Source organism: Engystomops pustulosus, chromosome 4 (assembly GCF_040894005.1).
Source record: "Engystomops pustulosus chromosome 4, aEngPut4.maternal, whole genome shotgun sequence".
Classification (NCBI taxonomy): Eukaryota; Metazoa; Chordata; class Amphibia; order Anura; family Leptodactylidae; genus Engystomops; species Engystomops pustulosus.
The window spans coordinates 29,482,981-29,500,507 of NC_092414.1; the positions used below are offsets into that span (position 1 = coordinate 29,482,981).

General features: G+C 42.0%; 1 protein-coding gene across 1 annotated transcript in view; it reads left to right on the plus strand.

Annotated features, from left to right (window-relative positions):
• The window catches only part of LOC140126320 (E3 ubiquitin-protein ligase RNF213-like), a 218,326-nt gene that overhangs the window by 59,834 nt on the left and 140,965 nt on the right, over positions 1-17,527 (plus strand). Inside the window, exons 12-17 of the mRNA XM_072145609.1 lie at positions 3,304-3,456; positions 4,625-4,714; positions 8,544-8,666; positions 9,865-10,048; positions 11,911-12,084; positions 12,166-12,312. Coding sequence (XP_072001710.1) covers positions 3,304-3,456; positions 4,625-4,714; positions 8,544-8,666; positions 9,865-10,048; positions 11,911-12,084; positions 12,166-12,312 — 871 coding nt within the window. The remainder of the gene's footprint in view (positions 1-3,303; positions 3,457-4,624; positions 4,715-8,543; positions 8,667-9,864; positions 10,049-11,910; positions 12,085-12,165; positions 12,313-17,527) is intronic.

Below are 17,527 nucleotides of genomic sequence, written 5' to 3' on the forward strand. Positions count from 1 at the left end.
AGGGCCTACCAAAGAGCAAAACACACAGAGGGGGACAACCTCCTCAGACATGAGGATAACCAGCAGACACGGATGCCCATCAGGTGCATCGGCACTTTTGATGGATACAGTAAACAGATCTCGAACATCCTCCACATATACTGGCCCCACTTTACTGCGGACGAGGACATCCAACCGGTCCTTACCACCTACCCCTCAATAACATATCGAAGGGGAAAAAACCTAAAAGATCTTCTAGATCACAGCTACTATTCTGAGTTGCGAACCACAAAACCTACCTGGTTACCCCCTCCCACTACAGGCTCCTACCCATGTGGGGACTGTTCCTTCTGCAAACATATGATAAGGAAGAGAAACTTCACTGATTCGGATGGCAGACGCACATATGACATAAAACACTACATCAACTACAAATCGACAGGAGTAATCTATGTGGCGCAATGCAACTGTCCCAAAATGTATGTTGGGAAAACTGTACAGGAACTGAGGAGGAGGATGTCCCAACAACTTAGTACTGTAAGGACCAATAAAGATACAACGTTAACTAAACACATGAAGCTGATGCACAAGGGAAACCTGGAACAACTCAAATTTTGGGGTATCGATTGTCTTAAGACCGGAATGAGGAGAGGCGATTTAGATAGCAGATTATTACAACTTGAAGCGAAATGGATTTACCATCTGGGGACATTATCACCCAAAGGCCTTAATGAGGGCTTTACATATGCAGCTTTTTTATAAACTTACTAGTGAGTTGGTTTTAGCTTGACAGCTATATACACTACTGATGGGTTATTTATTTTCCATCCAATAGGCACACCTGACTCTATATATGGACTATATTTACATATTGTGTTAAGCACACCTCCTCTCCATCACTGGGAGTCATTGTACCCACAATTCGATCAAGAGAACCCTGTGGGGACCAATTTTTACTATACAATGTATTTTCAGACGACCATCCAATCTACGGTACTGCCATACCCTCCAATAACTGGATAAAATCCACTGTAACACATACTTGGGATTTAATATCCCGCTGACATGTACCTTTAGATCACGCCTATACGTAAAGAGCAGGCAGTCACCATGCACATCTACGTTGGGTACCAAAATTCTGACTGAGTCCGCAGTCATGCGCCTGTTATCCCCCACTCACGTAGTAGTTTAAGTCCATCGACATGTGCACTAGATGTAATACTCACCACAATTCAGACTGAGTCCACCGTCATGCTCCGGAGTGTTTTTACGCACGATATAAACTAAGTCTATCGTCATGCGCACTCGAGTGACCGACAACTCAGACTGAGTCCGCAGTCATGCGCCTGAATGTCTCCACTTATGTAGCAGCCTAAGTCTATCGGCATGCGCACCAGATGAAATACTCACTCCACTTCTGACTGAGTCCATGGTCATGCGCCGTAATGTCCCTACGTACGATGGAAACCAAGTCGATTGTCATGCGCACTCGAGTCTCTGAAAATTCAGACTGAACCCGCAGTCATACGCCTGAATGTTTCTACTCACGCAGTAGTCTAAGTCCACTGTCATGCGCACTGGATGCAACACTCACGATGCGGTCTAAGTCCATTGTCATGCGCATTAGAGGCAGAGCCTCACGACGTGCACAAATCAACCAAAATAAGGGGCGTACCCCTAATGACTGGCTATCAGACGAGCATCTAGCGGATTGGATAGGAGGATCGAACCTGCTATACTACCATTGGATAACACGATCCGGCCCCCAGTGATGATGTCACTATCGAAGTCTATATAGGTTACTGACGGGTCCAGTGTGCCGCATTATTAGCCCCGATCCCCCTGAGGACGCCACGGCATGTGGCGAAACATGTCGGGGGGGCTATTCTGTTCGATTTTAATATAGAGGCAGCGGACGGACAGCTAACTTAGGGTGTTACACAATATAGCTAGCTAGCGGGAGTATTAACAATCTGATTCTATGGTTAGTTGATTCTTGGAAAGGAGCACATAGCACTGTGTGAGCGCAGCACCACTCACACCGGGGAGTTTGACCTGTGAATCTAGGGAGAATACGACGCCGAAGTGGCTATAAACTGAACCTAATAATTCGACACGGGTCTCTCCTCAATATAAGATAGAATACGAGTTGCGGTATCTCGAATGTAGCATATGTACGCACCATCAGCCTCCGAGATCTAACCACAGATTTATGTGCCTGATTTTGTAATTACTTACCACCCTGATATAGTGAGAGCTGCCGTCCCCTGTACTCTGGCAAATTTTAAACACATGATGTTGGAAACAGATCTTGTTACCGTTTCGCACATCCCACGATGGGCAGAGCCAAGCTGCAATAGGCAGTCATGTTGACAAAGGGAGAAAAAGTTTTCTGAGCGATTTTACTGGTGGGAGGAGAAAGATTTAAACTGGGACACCTGCATTGCACTTTATTGTGCCTGTTCTTGATGCCAGGTTACTTTTAACACTTGCCCAAAGTAAATATATATGTCATAAAGAGGTTAGGAATTTATGGAGAAGGCTCAGACAGGCCAGGTATCTGTTGGCTGCAGATGTGCTGAAGTCCTTCATAAGCAAAGACTTTCAGAAAATGTAGTTATAAACTGCCTCTGTAATACAGTCATTGCTGTTGTTTAATTATGATCATCATGTTTTTTTATAAAGGATTTATGTTGATACTTTGGTAATTTTGTAAAATCCTGTTCTAGTGGCATGGTGCTCCCCTTACAAAAATCCATCAAATGTTGATCAACGGAGATAAGATTATTTCTGAAAAAAAATTAAGCGATCATACATTGTTCTCTAATCTCCAATGTGAATGTATGGCTGCATTCAGACGAACGCGTCCCCGCCGTATCGTAGCGCAGGAGAGGCTCACCCCCACCCCTCTCCATAGAGAAACGGTGCACGGCAGCGTATTCCAGGGAAAGATGGGACACATGTGCAGCAACGTACCACTCCATATGACTCTGTGCGCCCTTTGCCGACCTATGGGGAATGCATATCTGATGTATATCGTCCCCCAACGGCCTTCTGAATGCAGCCTATGTGTTTCCATTGCTCCAATACAAACGGCACACGTGGCCTCATCCTCAAACAGTGCTAACAGGTTTATGGCCGAATGATTTGCTCATTTCTACTCATTAAATGTGACTAATCAATGTGCAGTCACTGCCTTTCTTTAGAGGAGAAAAAAAAGTTTAAAAATCTGCTCAGAAAACGAAAACCTGTTTTAATAGTGGCTTCACTGTTTGAATTGTTTGAAACCAATTTAATTTATTCTTAATTATTCTTTTTCCCTAGACCGGAAGTGAGGAATGGGAATCCTTGCACCTTGACATAAAGATGGTGTTTGATGATGCATTGTCTCTGACAAAGAAATGGCTTGAAGAAGCATGTGGAGAAAGGTTTAATTTTAATTTCTACAGACCGAAAAAATTTCCAGATGAAATCCAGGTAATTTGTTCATTTAAACCTACCAGAAAAGAAATATAATATAAGCACAATGCAATTTGGCATTTGTGGGACTCCTATTGGGACTCCTAATGGGAATGCAGATTATATTAGGAGGTCTACCTATTGCACAGCTCAGCTTGTATAGCTATAAACTATATTAACCTCCCGTTGGCATCGGTAGGACTTAAAGCATGTGGGTTGGCACCCTTTTTATTCCTGATACCCAAAGCTTCTTTTTAAGGAACTGTCCGGGAGAATTAACTGCATGCCACATCTCTGTATAGTGTCCCCCCACAACATGGGTCCCCAAGTGTTTGTATGGTCTGCATTGATCCACCCTTGATTGTATGGCTCCTTATTTATTTAAAAAATGCAAAAATAATAAAACTGGTAATTAGATGATGTTGCATTACAGATCTTAACCTGCCACCAGGCAGCCTTTTTGAGCCTCCCCCATGTCCCCACAGACAATAAATAGCTTATCCCTGAACTGTTTTATAACACATCTGCACTTGTAGTTAAAACGATAACTTATATTAAAGTTTACCTAGCTCTCAGCTTGTGTCCTGAGTTCAGCATGGAGAAGAGTCTTCACATCTCCTCCTTAAAAATGCTTCTCATCCATCACTTTTGGAAAAAAAAAACCCTTCCACCTCCTGTCACTCCAAGCTTCCTCTCCAGACACAGTGGAGACAGCAGGCACGTCCACAGTGTTATTGGCGCATGCGCTGTATTGCAAGAAGGGTCGCTAGGCAGGGAGTCGGGTCCACAACTTAGTACACAGTTACCCGGCACACTGCCTAGCAACTGTGCTCATTATGAAGAATTCGCAGATAGAAGTGGACATTTGCTAAATCTTCACTGTATCTGTGAGAAGAGGAAGCAGAGGCTGGGGCAAGGAGCTACTGGGAGGAGGGAGGGTTTTTGGGAGGAGGCGTGGAGCTCCATACTGAAAATACCATGGGAACCTAGGACACAAGCTGGCAGGGAGCCAGATTAAACTTTAATATAAGTTATCATTTTAACGACAAATGGCAAAATCTGTATATCCCCTTGTAACGTAACGTACTATGGTCCACATTTACTTACCCCAATTATTATTTACCATAAGGGTTTAATCAGTTAAATAATTCTGAAGTAAGTAACCAAAAAGATTTTTCTATCTTAGGCCTGGCATCTGATTTTGAAGGCTGGTGAAAATGTCACTCCAAAGTGGAACGAGTGTCTACTACCGCTACTGTGCAGAAAAATTAAGCAGGTAACCACATACAACCTAGTCAGTATTATTCTGGGGTCTCATGCACACGTACATATGCTTGCCCGGCTGTAGCCTCGCGAGCATATGGCAGCGCACTGGAGAGAAGGAAGGTTGAGCAGCAATCTCCATAGGAAATACCACTGCCTGGCCGTACGTATGGAGAAAGATTGAGAATGCTCTATCTTTTCCCTGTGTACCGTGCAATACGTTGCTACACGTGTGCCATCTTTGGGGACATATATGTTTTTAGTATTTCCCCATGTCAACTAAAGGGTCAGCTAAAGTGCTCAAAGGTGAGTATTGTCTAGAGTACTAGAAACAAATGCTAATTCAAATTTAGTTTACACCCACAGTTTGTTGCCTTTATGGTGAAATAGATCAAGTATGGAGGTCCTAGTGAGTCACAAATTCCCACAGTGCACTCTTTACAGTGCAAATTTTAGAAATGACAGTGACATAAATTTGGAAAATCTTGCCTGGAAGTGACATACCGCAGAGAAAGAATTAAAGGCCTTGTTAATGAGAGGGAAAATTAAAGAAACATGTTTCTTGTAAAACATGGGGTGAAGCCATCTGGCCCAGGGTTTTTACCATTTTTAAGGTTTTTGATGAAAATGAAACTTCCTCATCCAAAGGATGAGGAAAAGCGCAATTTGACGTTGAGAATCTGGAATTTAAAAATTTAGACTTTCCACATCCCCGGAACATCAACTTGAAAATCCTTCAATGACAGAATTTTAAACACAAGGGGGCAGATTTATCAAGTGTCTGAAAGTCAGAATATTTCTAGTTGCCCATGGCAACCAATCACAACTCAGCTTTCATTTTACCAGTCCTCATGAGTATTTTAAAGGGGAGCTGTGACACTTGATAAATCAGCCCCAAAGGGGCTTTTTTACTAAGGGTCCCGCGGCAGCATTTTTGTCGGGTTTCCCGAGTTTTTGGGGATCACGCCAGGGATAGTGTCGCACGTGATCGGATTGTGTTTCAATCGCGCCAGCTTTCACGCGACACAAATCGGGGGGCAGGCCTTCGATCTGACGAATTCGGACTAAGAGCGGGATTTAACATATAAATTTGTGTCGCATCCTATGCACTTACATACACTGGGAGGAAGATGGTGAACTCCGGCGGACCTGAGCAGAGAAGCGACACATGCAGGAAAAGATTTCCTGCATGTGTTGCTTTCCTGATCAGGTCCGCTGAAGTTTACCTTCTTCTTCCCGATGTATATAAGTGTTTGATCTTGCAACGCAAATTGAAAGTTGAATCCCGTGCTCAGTCGGAATCCGTCAGATCGTCCGACGGCCCTTCCCCGATTTCTGTCACATGAAAACCGTTGCCGATGCGCCAAAATCCAATTGTGTGCGACACAATCCCCTTCTAAATGCCTGTCCCAGTGGCGTGATCCCTGAAAACGTCGGAAAAACCCGACGGAAATGAGGCTGCGGGACCTTAGTAAATAAGCCCCAATGTGCCCTTATTTACCCCAGTACAGACTTAGGGAGTTTTTTAGATGCTTTTGCATCCGTAGTATCCAGTTGCATTGGTTCTTCTTCAGGTGTAACAAAGAAGAGACCGTTTTTCAGGAGATGGTGGGTAACAGAGAGGAAAAAACTGGATCTACTCCAGCTTTGAACAAACCATGGTCATGTCAGTCTGAATACTCCACAGATTTTGGGATAGATGCAAAGGCTTTTTTAACTGGCTCAAAAAAGTCTAAATTCAAACAGTTCAGTCACACTGTGTTTACGGAATTCTATGCAATATTCTTTTCATTGCATTTGTTGGATACATAAGGCTACATTCACACTACAGTATGGGGGACGTATATACGGCCGACGTATATGCGGCCGATATACGTCCCCCATACACTTCTATGGGCTCACGGCCCTGTACGGGAGCGGTACGGTGCACCACACGTGCGGCACCGTACCGCTCCGTAGCCTGGGGAAAGATAGGGCATGTCCTATCTTTCCCCGTATTACGGCGCCGTGCACCATTACTTCCTATGGAGAGGGGCGGGGGTGAGCTGCGCTCACCTCCTCCTCCTCTCCTTGCGCTGCCGTGTGCCCGCCGTGCTACGACCGGCGGGCTCACGGCAGTGTGAATTTAGCCTAAGAGTTAGGATTCTGTAAGCGCCATATGGTCTGGCTCAGAATAAATAAACCCTAAGGATTAAAAAATTTGATGCAGGGATGGCCACTCCTTCTTTCCTAGAGGAAATTTCTGGGTTCAGGTTTGGGGATCTCCTTGGAAAAAGGGAGATCACTACTCCCACTGTCCGGGTATGAGAGGGTTTCACCCAAAAATATTGTAAACATCCCAGAATGTTTACACTTCTCAGTCACCTGAGAAACGATCCAGGAGAACCCTTTTCACCTAGTGTTCCGGGGAGGCAGGGGATTGTTTGAGCACGAGAGGTGTTTCAAGAGATTCGAGCAAGGACCAGCTTTGCCAGCTGGTTTGCAAACTCAGAAACCTAATTGCCCAGCCTACCCTAAGTAGAATGTGAAAACCGGTTGATATCCCCTTCCTGAGGTGAAATCAGAACTGAGGTGAAATGGATAGTCAAAAAGAGGCAAAGAGAATCCATATTACAGAAGACAAATGCCAACTAACTCGGAATAAAACGATAGCAAGCAAGGAGGGATTAGTCAACAAACCTTTTATGAGATTTCTGAGCTGTGGTCTAGAAGATGATGGGATCAGTTCGGTGACATCCAGACAGATCAGAAATGAGAGCGCAGGGAGATTTTATCCACAGGAGACAGACAGGTGTGGTGGAAACTAATAAAATGAATAATCCAGTAGTAAGGACTGAATGAAACAAAATTACACTTCAGCTCAAACAGGCACTGATGTTACACCACTAACATAAGCAGACCTTAAAATCCTGTTTGGGTGCCAAAACCCAACCAGTAACATCCACAATCAGTGCTGACACTGATCGCTGCCATTTTGAGTAGGTTCATTGTGCCTGAAGAGCAATAATCCACCCCCAAATTGTGGTGCCCAGTGCCAACATTGATCACTGGGGGAAGTTGAGCCAAACCCAGCCCCGAAATGGGTGCCACCATTTTGGGGAGGATCATTGCTCGTTTAGGTCTGCTCCATACTAAACACTGCCTCAATAAAAGTGTAACTTTTGGTAATTTGCTGCCAAGGAGGAAAGACTTAGTCTGTCAATGGTCTTAGAGGAGACATTCTTGCTGTTCATCAATCTGAGTAGGGCTACTTAGATATTTCCAAACCATTATGTGATGGTTGAAATGCCTGAAAATGTTAAAAAATAAAAAGTTATTTTTATTGTAGGTGCCATATTGGAGTTAGGAAGGAATTTCCCCCCCGACTATGGAGCAACTGGCATTATCCTTTTTATTGTGTTCCTCTGGATGAACACTGAAGGATTATGAGTTTGTAGTAGATTTAGAAGTAGATGGACCTGCATTATTATTCAGCCTTATCTACTGTGATACTATCTTAAAGAGAAAGAGTAGGGGGAGCAGCACAATGAAAAACTAATTGAAATTCGTGGAGGATCCGACTCCAAATCCCAGGAATAACCGAAATTCAAGACAGGGAAGCAGCACTCCGTGAAATATTCAATGTTTTATTTTGCCAGTGGGCAGATGCGACGTTTCAGCTGTCTCTATGCAGCCATTTTCAAGCTTGAAACGTTGCATCTGCCCACTGGCGAAATAAAACATTGAATATTTCACGGAGTGCTGCCTCCCTGTCTTGAATTACTGTGATACTATAATATATTTGATTGGACTACAGTTTGATTTTGCAGTGATTGTGCTTCTTTTCTGACTTTGTGTTACAGGAGGAGCCCATTGAACAGATTAAGATCTATTGCAGAGAACAAAATCTTTTTAAAGGCCTTCACCCATCAATTAATAAATGTTTTGAGGATTGTGCCATTGAAGCAGTGCATTTTGCTTGTCAGGTACAGTCAACTATATTTGATTACATACAAAATATGCCAGATGCTGAGCCCATAAAAATTTTCAAATGAGATTTAATAAATACTACATAGTAGTTGATGTTTGTTACAATTTCTCCTTTACCAATTTAATAGAGTAAAACATTTGATAAAAAAAGCTGTTAGAATTACTTTTGATTTTTAGAATCTTTACACGGTTGACACATCATACTGTGACACATCATACTGATACAATTATACAAATTTCCCAAAATTTTAGGAGATGTTTTCTTCAAGTTTTTATGCCTTAAAGGCATTGTTTGGTTCCCAATGGTCATGACTGAGGCTATTCTTTCGTTTGAAGGAAACATAGTATTTGTATTAATACTCTTTTTGTTGATTTTATATTTGTTTTGTAATTTAATAAGTGGTATACAAGTATATGCACTTTAACAGCTGCAACCGCTGCAATGCTCTTTGACCAACTAGTCAGGATTCAAGTCTTCAAGAATTAACCATAGTTTAGATATTTTTTCTATATAGAAAACCTATATCAGTGATGGCAAACCTTTTAGAGCCTGAGTGCCCAAACTGCAACCAAAGGCCACTTATTTCTTGCAAAGTGCCAGCACAGCAATTTAAGCAGTAATTTATTTCTCCTTGTTCTTTGACAACTTTCAGTCGTTCAGGCTCCTAAAGACACCAATGCAGTTGAAAGGAGGAGGGCAAATTCATCTATCATTGTATGAAGATTCTATAGGAAGATTCTTTGAGTCTTGTCTGGTAAACTCCATTCTGGGGTGATGGCCTGGGTGCCCACAGAAAGGGCTCAGAGTGCCATAGGTTCGCCACCACTGACCTATAGCAACAGAATGGTCTGACTGTCCATCATGTGAATTCCAGAAACCTAAGCATCCACCATGAACTTATGTGATTAACTTGAACCTACAATCATTTCCATATTCTGTATTTTTTTTTTTTTGCTACCTAATGCATATACAGTGGATAAGTAGTTTAAAAATTGCAGGTTTTTCCATGGTAAAAAAAATGTAGACAAAGTGCAAAAGAACACTAAATCTGTCAGTTTCCAAGCGTGTCCTCTGTGTAGGGCTCTGGTCTGGGCTTTGGCTTGGCGTGTATACTTTATATAGCCTTTTATACCTGTAGGACAATGATAAGCCTGTAGCTGGTCTTTACCATTTTCCCCACCTTTCTTTTATAGTCAAAGAAAAATATTCTCACTCAACTGAACAAATATAACTTGACAAATTTTCAACCATTGGTGTCAAGTATTATACTGAATTATTGGCCAAAAGACAACAATGGAAATCGTGTTACAGACAAAAATAAAATCTTACAGTATTTGTTACAGTGGGATGATTCAACTTATATATTCAAACTTTATGGTAAGTTTTTTTTATTTTTTTTTCACCAGCTCATGTTTACATTTTATATTTTTTTCAATATTTTACTTTGTTTTCTGCCTATGTCTTTTTATAGTTTTAATAATAAGAAAAAGGAGCAAGTTATTGTGTGTAACGCCTCATGCACACGAAAATGTGTGGGACTGATATCTGGCCACCAAGTGTTTGGACAGATATTGGTTCATTAGCTTATGGTACCCAATCATGATGTGGAGACCACACTGTGATTGTGTAAGGAAAAATATAGGACATGTCCTATATATAGCTGTTCTACAGCGCCAGCCACTTGCTTCTCTATAGAGAGGGAAGGGTTATCAGTGCTCAACCCTCCTCTCTCTTGCGTGTGGCCAAATGGTTTGTTCACCCAGGCTGAGGCCCAGAGGTTAATGATGGTTAAAACTAGTGCAACACCCCTGCCAATGCATGGGATGAGTAGGTGTTGCATAAATGTCCTTCTTCATGCCAATAGCTACCTGGTGAGATTGATCACTTTACTTAGAGGTCTGTAACATGAGAAACTAAGTAATTGCAGTGTCTTGTAATTGTACTGACTTGTAAGGCAAGAGTTAACATGTGAAATGTTATTAACCAATGATATCCTTTGTACTATTGTAAAGCCAGCTATAAGCTGATTAGAGAGTATTGCCACCTTACTAGGGGAGTATAAAAGCCCTTTGTGGGTGGAAGCACATGGTCCTTGGTCAGTCCTTAGACCGGAAAAGCGCAGGGCCTGAGGTATGAGGGTTAGTCAGCAAAGTAAGCAGAGTAGAGTACAGCACCTTCCTGTACTGCACAAGCCAGTGTCACACTACCAGGAAGCAGAGGTGTCTCAGGCCTGCTGCCTGACACCTTGGGCAAGTTAGGAGGCTAAGCCCCAGAACAGAGGTCCACTGTCCAGGCTGGACTGGTAGATGGAGCTGAGTCCAAAGTCACTACCAGGCTGTGAGCTTTCCAGCCTGCTGAACCTGCTGTTGATGTTAGGCTGTTGCCTGCCGGTCTCGTTTAAATAAAGAACCATGAGTTGATTTGCACAATGTGCCTCAGTGTGATGGGCTCCCCATCTTCCCCTTGTGTTTACATGATGCATTAGCGTTTCAAATGCATCCCCAAATGTTTTGAGTTTAGCAAACATGTCTTTTGGCTTTTAACATTACTCATAATGATTAAAAAAAAACAAACACACAAAAATTGCCCCCACAAATTTTGCACCTCCACACCTATACCAGTATAGGTTACAAAACTATACCCGTTTTTACCCAGTACAATAAAAAAATAAAGTAAAAACAACATCAAAATTGAAATGTTTTTTAATCATCCAGCACCCAAAAATAATAATAATCACGATCAAAAAACTTTGATTCCCAAATGTGTACAAATAAAATCTACAGTTCTTTTCACAAAAAATAAGCTCTCACACAGCCACAATGACAAAAAAAATTTCAAAGATTATGATGCTTGGAAGGTGGTGATGCAAAGTTTTTTTTTACCCCCAATAGTACATTTTGCCCCCCAAGAAATCAACGCTCACAGCTATAGTGGCCGAAAAATTTTAGTTATAGCTTGTTGAACAAGTTTTCTGGTGGAAAAGGCACATAATACTCTCCCTCCCCTGCTTGTGGGTTCTCCGACTTGCATGCCCGTCAGAATTTTTTTTTTTTTGCCCCTCCACCTCCCAGGCCACCCTGTGTAAAAATACAGCCCAGATAGATAGACAGATAGACAGACCGATAGATAGAGACTGCAATATCTAACTTGGGTTAAAATAACTAAAAGCTACATTCTATTGTTAAGAAGAAAAAAGAAACCGTAACATCAATGAATCTTTATTATTTTCTGTGGAATAGGAACAGACTCCAGGATCAGTCAGAATATCACTCAGGAAATTCAAGAGCTGGTGGTCCTCTCGGAGTCTGTGGTTCTAGAGACAAGAAAAAGTATTTTGGATGGAGCCGTGCAACTCAATAATTTGGAATACATTATGAACAGCAGAAACAAGTTTTTGGACATGTGTAAACTCAGTAAGTTCTTTAAATTAAACAAATATAATTTATTTGATTTTAATGACAAATCAATATAATTCACTTACCATTGTTTTTTAGCAGCAGAAAAAAGAGAGAAATTCTCGTTAACTGAAATGACAGAAGTTCTGGAGTGGAGGCAGGAAGAATTAAACACATTAAAGAAACACCGTGAGTGGGTGGGAAGTCTCCTCCAGATGATCAGCAGAATGAATCCACGTGTGATCGGTAAGGTTTACTAAAAACTTGTATTTTCTCCACAAAGCTGGTTCAATGGCAAATGGAGGGAAAAAACAAGTACAGGCAGTCCCCGGGTTACGTACAGGATAGGTTTGTAGGTTTGTTCTTAAGTTGAATTTGTATGTAAGTCGGAACTGTATATTTTATAATTGTAGCCCCTGGCACACTTTTTGGTCTCAGTGACAATTGAATTTTAAAAATGTTGGATTGTCATAAGAACCAGGATTAACAATAAAGCTTCACTGCAGACACCTCTAATAACTGTTACAGCTGATCATTGAAGCCTAGGGCTAAAGTACAATAAATTACCAATATCCAGAGGTCCGTTTGTAACTGGAGGTCCACTGTAAATCGTGTGTTCTTCAGTAAGGGACCGCCTGTAATCTCTGCTGGAAAACTGTCAGACTATAGTTGAAAACTCTGCCAGATTGTACATGGTCTGAACAGGTTCGACCTAGCATAGAACGCTTCCTCATCTACCTAAAGGCCGGAGCCTATTACTAGATCTGGGATGTCAGGGGGAATTTTAAGACTGGCGTGTAAAACAGCAGTCTCCCTGAACCCCCCTCCCCCTTCCGAATATTTGATACCAATCTATATGGAACATTGTACCTCCTGCACAGTCATTGATCAGTATAAAGTATCAGGACTTTTATACATCTAACACATCAGGTCATTGTACAAAGTTGTCACCAACAGATTATTTTTTTTTTTAAACTCGTTTTATTGAAAGTGTACAACAATCACAATAAAAAAGAGATGTACTACAATACATATTGTTATGTCTTCATATGTCATGTGTACACAAAATATCACATCAAAATGATTAGCATTAAAACCAAGAACATTTAAACAAAACTCTACAGTGCTGCCGCTAGACCACTTCCATAATTTCCCTTAAATATGGGGTGTCAGTTTAATGTTACCAAGGAAAGACTTTCTCCCAGAATTTTACTACGTCATCTATCTTGTCTTAAGCATCTTCAGAATTAATTAGCCTGTAGTGCTCTTAATTGTGACGTGTATGAATTTACAGAGTAAAGCGTAGCCGAAGAGTCACACCATTGCCCCCAAACCTTATTAAACTTATCCGGGCAACCTCTCCCTCTATATATTAGGTCATGAAAAGGGAGGACCGAGTTCACCAGTTTCCTCCATGATGATAAAGTTGGTGGTAGTGTTGCCATCCATTTTAAAGCTATGACCTTCCTAGCCAAAAATAATACCTCTCTAAGGAATATGCGCTTATGATGTTGCCATACTTCTTCATCTACCACTCCCAGTAAACAAAGCTCTGGTGTGGGTTGTACAGGAGCGTTAAGTACATTAGTTAGCAATGAGGTTACCTCTTGCCAATATATCTGAATAGTCGGACAAATCCACACCATATGCCAGAAGTCTGCATAACTCACAGAACATCGTAAACAACCCGGATTCTGTTTCCTACCCATTCTATATAGTCTAGCGGGGGTCAGATAACATTGGTGAAGAAAAAAAACCTGTATTAATTTGTTATTAGCTGCCGGGGACACTAACCTAGCGGACTCTAAGGCTTCCGCATATGTCTCCTCCGTCAAATTGGGTATAAGCACTTTCCATTTTTCTAGAGCAGGAGATGGGTTTGCCGACACTTTGTCAGTAATGAGGTGGGAATACAATATGGACACTAGTCCCCTGGGACCTTGTGATCTAAGAATCCCAATAAGTGGATAGCTTGATATAAGAAGGGGAGAGTCAGGGAACTGCACTCCCAGGGCATGTCGGAGTTGTAGATATCTAAAAAATTGTGTTTGTGGGATATCTTTAGAGGTTTTCAATTGTTCAAATGAGTATAATATAGAGTTATCATATAGGTCACCCAATTCAGTAATTCCAAAACCCGACCATAATCGTAGGTCTGGGAGTTTATATACTTCAGTCATGCTCGGATTATTCCATAATGGAGTTTCTGCCACTATCGCTGTAAAGTTTGACATGGATTTAGCTTGTTGCCAGATTGACCTGGCTAGTCTGTGTATTGGTAACATTTGGCCCGAAAATAGGTGGGGAGTCTCTAGAACAGGCCAAAGGCAGTCTACCTTCAGAAAATGTGCCAGATGGTGTTCCGAGTTTGGCAGTGGGTCAGGAAGAAGCCAGTACCTAACATACCTAAGTTGACCTGCCAGGTAGTAAATATGGAGATCTGGGAGTGCTGTTCCAGCCATACTTTTGGGTCGCTGAAGGGAAGTCAATTTTACTTTGGCTCTAGAATTGCCCCAGACAAAGGAGGTCAATAGGCTATTTATTTGAGTAAAAAAACGATGAGGCACTACTACCTCCATATGTTGCAGGGCATACAAGCATTTAGGTAGCACAATAAGCTTTACCAAATTAATCCGACCCGCCACGGATAATGGCAGGGATCCCCAAATTCTAAATTTAGTTTTAAAATGTTCCAATAAAGGATAAACATTTAACTCCAGCGGGGCAGAGGCAATAGTTGATATATACACTCCTAGGTATTTAAATGTGTCTGTTACTTTCAATCCAAATACAGAATTGGGTCGTCCTTCTGGAGGTTCCGGGGCAAGAAAAGTTATTGAGGACTTAGTCCAATTTATTCTAAGCCCAGAATATCTACCAAAGGTATCAATCTGTGTCATAGCTATTTCTATTGTTGATAGTGGATCTGACATAAATAGCATCATATCATCTGCATACAGTGCAGTTCTATCTTCTCTGGAGCCTAATTGTATTCCCTTATACTGTGGATCACTTCTGATTAATATAGCCAGCGGTTCCACTGCTAGGGCAAACAATAAGGGCGACAGGGGGCATCCCTGTCGCGTTCCTCTGTGTAGAGAAAAGGGTAAAGATGGAAGCCCATTCACCAAGAGGGCTGCCTTCGGATGTTTATATAGAATATTCAACCAAGAAATAAATCCAGGACCTATCCCAAATTTAACTAGCACTTGCCGCAGGAACGGCCACTCTACTGAGTCGAATGCCTTTGTGGCATCTAATGACGCTAATGCCCAGTCAGCTTTTAGTCGACACCCAATTTGAGACACCACCTGCACTCTTCTGATATTGTCAGTGGTTGATTTTCCGGGCATAAAGCCACACTGGTCTGGATGTATTAACGCTAAAATTACTGAATTCAGGCGTTTTGCCAAAACCTTCGTTAATAGTTTATAATCAAGATTCAATAACGAAATGGGGCGGTAAGACCCACAATCCGTTGGGTCTTTATCTGGTTTCAATATAAGAACTATATTGGCGTCATAAAAGGATGGTGGAAGTGTTCCCTGGCTAAAGGCCTCTGTAAAGCACTGCAGTAAAATCGGCAGTAGAGTTTCTTGATATTGATCATAAACTTCCACCGGAATGCCATCCGGGCCCGGCGACTTTCTCCTTTGCATGTCTTTCATAGCCTCTGTAAGTTCCTCCAGCGTAATTGGAGCATCTAGGGCCTCTCTCTGTATGGAATCTAGCGTAGGGAAGAGTATATTATCTAAGTACTCTGCTATGTCCTGAGCAGTACAGTTAAGCTGCGACTCATATAGGGAACTATAAAAATCATAGAATCTGTCCCTTATTGCCCCATTTTCAGTTAGGACCTCCCCTGTTTCAGATGTGATTCTCAGTATAGCTGGTGATGCTGTATTTTGGTGTACCAGGTTCGCTAACATATTACTGGATTGATTTCCTTGTTCAAAAAAGCGTTGTTGCTGGAAGAACTGTGCCCTCTTAGCCTTTTCCTGTAAAGCATGTAAATATTGTCTGCCTACTTGCAACCACATAGTTTTATTATCCTCAGTTGGGTTAGCAATAAAGGCTTCTTCCAACTGCTGACATCTCCGGGCTAGATCTAACTCCTGTCTAGCTGCTTCTCTCTTCACATAGGAAATAGAGGACTTTACACATCCTCGGAGATATACTTTCAGCGTTTCCCATAATTCTAATGGGGGAGTGTCTGGGTTATGGAGAATTAAAAACTCTCTAAGCTGGTCAGGTATTCTATCTAAAGGCTTAAACAACTTAAGCCAAAAAGGGTTTATCCTCCATCCATGGGGACGTCTGATAGTTTCCGAATAATTAATCTTTACACATATTGGAGAGTGATCGGAAACCACTCTGGAGAGATAACTGACCCCCGTCACCCACGAGTTAATCACAGTGTTACCAAAGGCATAATCAATTCGTGACAAGGTTTGCCTCCCGGTATTATGGCAGGAGTATACCATCTCCAATGGGTGGCGAATACGCCACATATCATGCCATCCGAGTTCAGTCATCAATTGAGCTAGCTGGGTTATCGTCTGAAGGGCTTGAGGTAGTGGGGCAATATGGTGTCTGTCTAGAGCTAAGTCCATGACAGCATTCACATCTCCTACGCATAGTATCGCCGCTCCTGGAAACTTAGCAGCGAATTGTGCTGCTTGATGTATAACTGATAAATCTGAGTGCGGAGGAGAATAGAGGCCTATAAACACCAATTGTCTAGATTCCATCCAGGCTTGCACAAAAATAAATCTACCCTCCGAATCCGCCACTGTCTGGCCCACCTCCCATCTAATCCTTTTATGCACCAATAAGGAAACCCCTCTGGAATAGGATGTGTGATATGAATGAATAGACCACTGTACCCATGACTTGTTAAGCAATTGCTTTTTCTCAGAGGTAAGATGTGTTTCCTGTAGACATATAAGATGTGGGTCATGTGACCTTATTTGAGAAAACACCATATTTCGTTTTCTGACTTCTCCTAAACCTCTAACATTCCAAGATAGAACTCTAATTTCTCCCATCTTTGCTCATAGAAAATAATAGTCCCCCATTCTGATAAGGCAATGAAGTTGCCGTCCCCATAATCGCGGGGTGCCAAGCAATTCTCCATTCCCTTATACCAGTAGCTTCGCAGCAGCACTCTCCAGTGTATGCAACCATTACAATAAACCATGGGCTACTAACAGCTAAGCCCTTTAACTGTAACATAATAAACTGTAGCCACTCAATATCTCCTCCACAAGTAATTTCTCCAAGCACGTGGCAGATGTTGTATCTTTAAAAAGGGGGTAGCAGGCATAGGAGGAGTTCCACGACTACTCTCCCTGCCCACCAACCAGTCCAATTTTTTACCCTGGACTGTCAAAAGAAAGAGCGGAAGGAATAAGAGAAAGATTTCAAGGCAAAAGAGGGTTTAACCTCCAGCGGCCAACAT